The following is a 4,757-nucleotide window of genomic DNA, read 5'->3' as shown; positions in this document are numbered from 1 at the left end:
CATCAATTACTGCTTTATTTAATCAGAAACACAGTCTAAATATTTGTGTATTTTGCTTTCATTTTATTAGAAGTAGGCCAACAGCACCCCCTACGGGATTAAAACTCCTTACCGAATGGGCATTAGGACCCGGGGGAGGCTGCCGCTGCTGCCACTGCACATGCTATTACTGTTTACTCTATCACACACCAAACGCATCATTCTGTATGTGCATTCTCAGTTTAAATGCAGCGATCCAAAAACAGTGATTCCAATCACCATTCAGGCAAAACTTTGCTTCAAGAATGAGCCACAATGCTGACGTGATCTAATCACTAGCACATCCTGAGCACATGTGATTTAATGTATTCCTCTTATCGGCAAGACATATCGGCATAATTTTTCATATCGGGCTGATGCCGATATTTATATTTAAAGCCATTATCGGCCGATTCCGATATTGGTCCGATAATATCGTGCATCCCTAATTTGTACAGTTTGGCTGCTATTTGCTTTTGTGCGCATGTCCCTTATTTTGACTTATGAACCTTTTATAGGGTGTCACTCCGCTCACACCTGCTTCTGTCAGTTGTTTCTGCCTCTCTGAATGTGCTGCTTTCTGAACACACAGGTAAGTCCACGCAAAACCAAGTTGTCTTTAATTTATATTAAAGGACATGCTTAATACTCGTTATTTTGAAATTTGCTTTTTAGTTTTTATTTGTTTTTTGTTTTTTTCAGCTTGCATTTTGTTTTCATAAATTTTTTGTTTGTTGTTCGTTTTATTCTTAGTTTTTTTTCCTCCCCCAGAGTTTTAGGGAAGCCCTAAGAGTCCATAGATTGTGATTATTTTTCTTTCTTGCTCTCTCATGATCTCGACAAAACAAAAGTTGTTGTTGTTTTTTTACAATGATTGTTTGATTTTTAATCAAACACAATGCATCGTGAGCCTACTGTTGCTATAGTAATGAACGCAAATTTGACGCGCATCTAATCGACAAATAAACCATGCGCTACTGTATGTTGTGGATAGGCTATTTCAGCAAATTTTACGTCACTTAGTAATAACGTCTACAATAAAGAAATAAATATATGCTAATCAATCACTGTTGTTGTTGTTATTGTTGTTGTTTTCAGAGACAGTTTGCTAAACATATTGTTTGTGTAATTAACATGTTTAAATGTCCATAACATCAGAGCATTCAACACCGCAAACACAGGCGGAGCGCCTTCAGAAGGATGCAGAGAACTATTCTAAAATCTTTTAGAGCTACTTGGACTCAACTCACTTTATTTTCCTCATTTGCTTGAAATAAAATTATATATAATTTTTTGTGATTTATATTAGTCATGTAGGATAAGCTGTGACTGATATCATGTGCGTTACAAGCTTGGGATGCTGTTTGAGAAGAGTGTTTATGAGTGTGTGTATGTGTGGTTTCCTACAAAGAAATGTAGAAAATACAAAAGATTACAACACTGTATAACATTTTACATATATAAATCACATTTCTTATCAAAACATACATTTATTGAAAAAACGAGAAAACAAGAAAGAAAAAAAATAATAATCCATGGCCTCTTAGGACTTCCGTAGAGTTTTCTAGCTTCAGCTTATTTAGTTGTTGTTTTAGTTTTTTTGTTTTAATTTACTTTATTTTTTATTTTATTTTTATTTTTATTTTTTAGGGCTGCCAAAGTTTTATATAAAAAAATAAATTAAATAAAAAGTAATGTTAATTAAATTGTAATGCCCCAATTTAGTTTTCATTTTTGTTAGGTTCAGAGTTATATAGTATATATTTAGAGATTAGAGATTCTGAGAATTAGATTATTAGAATAGAGAATTAGAGAATCTGGTAAATTTCTTAAATTTTTTTTAAAGGTTTCATCTTTATACAAGTGAAAGTTTTATGAAGTATCACAAATTAAAACTAAAATGGATTTGTGCCCATTTTAGTTTAACTTTTTCCCAGTTACTTATTTTTTATTTCAGTTAATTGTTTCTTTTGGTTTTTATTAACACTTATTTTCTCTGTTTATTAGTTCCTCATGGCTTAGTTTGTGCTGTCACCTGCCCCAAAGGTGAGGAGAAAAAGGGAACCAGGGGTTCTGGGTCAAAGACCTCAGTGAAACCAGCAGAAGCTTCTGCAACCAGGCGCTCCTCTAGGCACAGTCGCTCTGAGGCGGAGGATTCCTCAGCCGCACAGTCAGAAACAACAGATTCAGATACCACCTCTTATACACCACAAACCATAAATGATACTCATGCTTCTACAAGCAGAGGGCAGCAGGGGAACAATCCGAGGTCTGGAGCGAAGATGAGAGGACGCCCAAAGAAGGTGAAGGTGGCGAGACCTGAGGATGAGGAGCAAGAAACTGAGGTTGGGAATCATGAGGAAGATGGAGTCACTGAGGAAACAGAATCTAAAGAATCAAAAACAGACCAGAAAGCAAGTTCTGATCAGATTGATGGTGACCAAGTTACATTGGATATGGAGGAGAAGATGGAGGTGGAAAATCAGACGAGTCCAGCTGAGGATGAACGTGTTTCCCCTGATGCCAGTAGCCAGGAAGAGGAAACGGCAAAAGTAGAAGTGGTAACGGAGACTATGGTTGAAGATGAAGACAATCAGATACTTCCACAAGAAGATAGCAAGCAAGAAGTGGATACAAATGATAAAGACCTAGTAGAATTGGTGAATGTTCCACCAATACAGGAGCAAGATTGTCCATCTCATTCCTGTGTAGAACTACAAGAGTCTCAATCTGATTCCCAAGACTCTGAATCATCTCTGCAAGCAGAACCAACAGCTGGACCTCCTACAGATGCTTCAGACCAGATTGCAGATCTGAAACCGGAGCCTGACACCACGGAAAACTGTTCGGACAAGCAGGAATCCAGTAGTCCTCCACCTCTTAAAGAGGACCAGGCCGTCGAAGCGTCAGTTCCAGAGGAGAAAGGCGTGCCAGAATCAAAGGACACTAATGCAAGTAGTCCTCAGGATAACACTGACCTCATTCCCATGGAGTGTGATTCTCCTGTATCCGAAAGTGAAGCCAACATTGCTGAAGCTGGGGTGGTTCCCATTGCAAATGTGCCTCAAATGGATGATCAAGAGCCCATGCTTGACTCTTGCAAGGAGGAAAAAGGCTCAGATAAGAGGGAGCGGGAGGGACGATCCCGCAGGTCTCGTTTTCACTCCCCTACAACCACCTGGTCTCCCAACAGGGAGTCTAGAAACGAAGGGTCACGCAGGTCAAGGTCTCGATCACGGGACCGTAGCCACAAGACCCGGTCCACGTCTCGAAGCCGCGAGCAGCAAGAGGAGGCACGGGATGGCCGACGGAATCGTAGCCGTAGTAGGGAGCGGAGTCGCAGGCGACGTAGTCGTTCCAGGAACAGAAACCGACCCGGACACCGGAGCCCATCCCAGGAACGTGCTGATCATGGCGGCCACTCTCCTCACAAGAGAGAATCTTGTGGCGGGGATGGATGGCGGAGCAGGGGCAGTGGACGGGGTTTCCGCAATTCCAACTGGAGGAACAACGCGGAGAAACCTGGACATTTCTCATCAAGAGAGCCCATTTTGTCTGACAACGGCAACTTCCATGAAGCATCGCCCGAACGAGGCAGGAGCGAGAACCCGGATTGGGTACAAGAGAGGGAGAAGCTTTGGGCAGACACTGATTCCAGAGGACGTGAGCCACGAAGGGATGAAAATGCAGGTGATCCCCCTGCAGAATCCTGGCCTCGGGGCAGCTGGAATGCAGGGCATTGCAGAGGCGGCGCACACTGGATGTCCAGCCAGCAGGGCGAGCCAGCAGATAATTGGAGGCAGCGTACTTCTTTCTCAGGGACAGCAAACAATGCAGATTCTTATAATCGCTTCAACGACAATAGAGCCGGAGGGAAGAGAAGAGAGTCCGATGGCGCAGAGAATCCACTGGATCGTTCCGGGTGGTCATCTGCGTCCAGCTGGGCCGTACGCCGAACTCTCCCTGCCGATGTGCAGAACTACTATTCGCGCAGAGACAGAGGAGGCGGCAACAACAACTGGAACAGACAAGAGGAGGACCAAGGTGCACCAGGTGTCCCAAAACAAGCAGGTGTGTCTTTATCCAAATAAAGGCCATATGATCCTATTTATTTTTTCCCAAATTCCATTTTACTTTTTTACCCAATTCCATCAAAATTGCATTATGGGTTGTTGACATTTTTAGCAAAAGTGAAATCTGTAGCTTTTTATTTTCTCTAGTCATATAGCACTGATTTAAAAACAAACTTGTGTTTCCATTGCATAGATAGACAGTCAAGTTTATTAAAAGACCATCTTGCCAGCTGTGCATTCCCACTTTAAAGGGGTCATATGATGCGATTTCAAGTTTTCCTTTCTCTTTGGAGTGTTACAAGCTGATTGTGCATAGATAAGATCCCTGAAGTTGCAAAGACTAAAGTCTCAAAACCAAAGAGATATTCTTTATCAAAGTTAAGACTCTGCCACGCCCCCCTAAAACGGCTCGTTCTAACACGCCCCACATATCTACCTCACTATGTGAAAATATTAGCATAATGCCGCCCAAATGTGCACGTGAGAGAGAGAGAGAGAGAGAGCGCGAGAGAGAGAGAGAGAGAGAGAGCGAGAGAGCGCGTGAGAGAGAGCGTGTGAGAGAGAGCGTGTGAGAGAGCGAGAGAGAGAGAGAGCGAGAGAGAGAGAGAGAGAGAGAGGGGGTCGTGTGCGCGCGAGCGAGCGAGAGAGAGAGAGAGAGAGAGAGAG

At 42.5% G+C, this 4,757-nt stretch overlaps 1 protein-coding gene across 7 annotated transcripts in view; it reads left to right on the top strand.

Annotated features, from left to right (window-relative positions):
• LOC107707105 (protein SCAF11-like) overlaps window positions 1–4,757 on the top strand; it is a 15,344-nt gene that overhangs the window by 6,695 nt on the left and 3,892 nt on the right. For all 7 annotated transcript variants that reach the window (XM_016511004.1, XM_016511000.1, XM_016511003.1 and 4 more), the window contains exons 10-11: window positions 537–610; window positions 2,026–4,089. In XM_016511004.1, the coding sequence (XP_016366490.1) occupies window positions 537–610; window positions 2,026–4,089 (2,138 nt within the window). The remainder of the gene's footprint in view (window positions 1–536; window positions 611–2,025; window positions 4,090–4,757) is intronic.

This window comes from Sinocyclocheilus rhinocerous, unplaced genomic scaffold, assembly GCF_001515625.1.
Source record: "Sinocyclocheilus rhinocerous isolate Xijiao unplaced genomic scaffold, SAMN03320098_v1.1 scaffold2160, whole genome shotgun sequence".
Lineage (NCBI taxonomy): Eukaryota > Metazoa > Chordata > Actinopteri > Cypriniformes > Cyprinidae > Sinocyclocheilus > Sinocyclocheilus rhinocerous.
The sequence above is the reverse complement of the archived record's forward strand: the minus strand, read 5'-3'. Positions and strand labels throughout refer to the sequence as shown.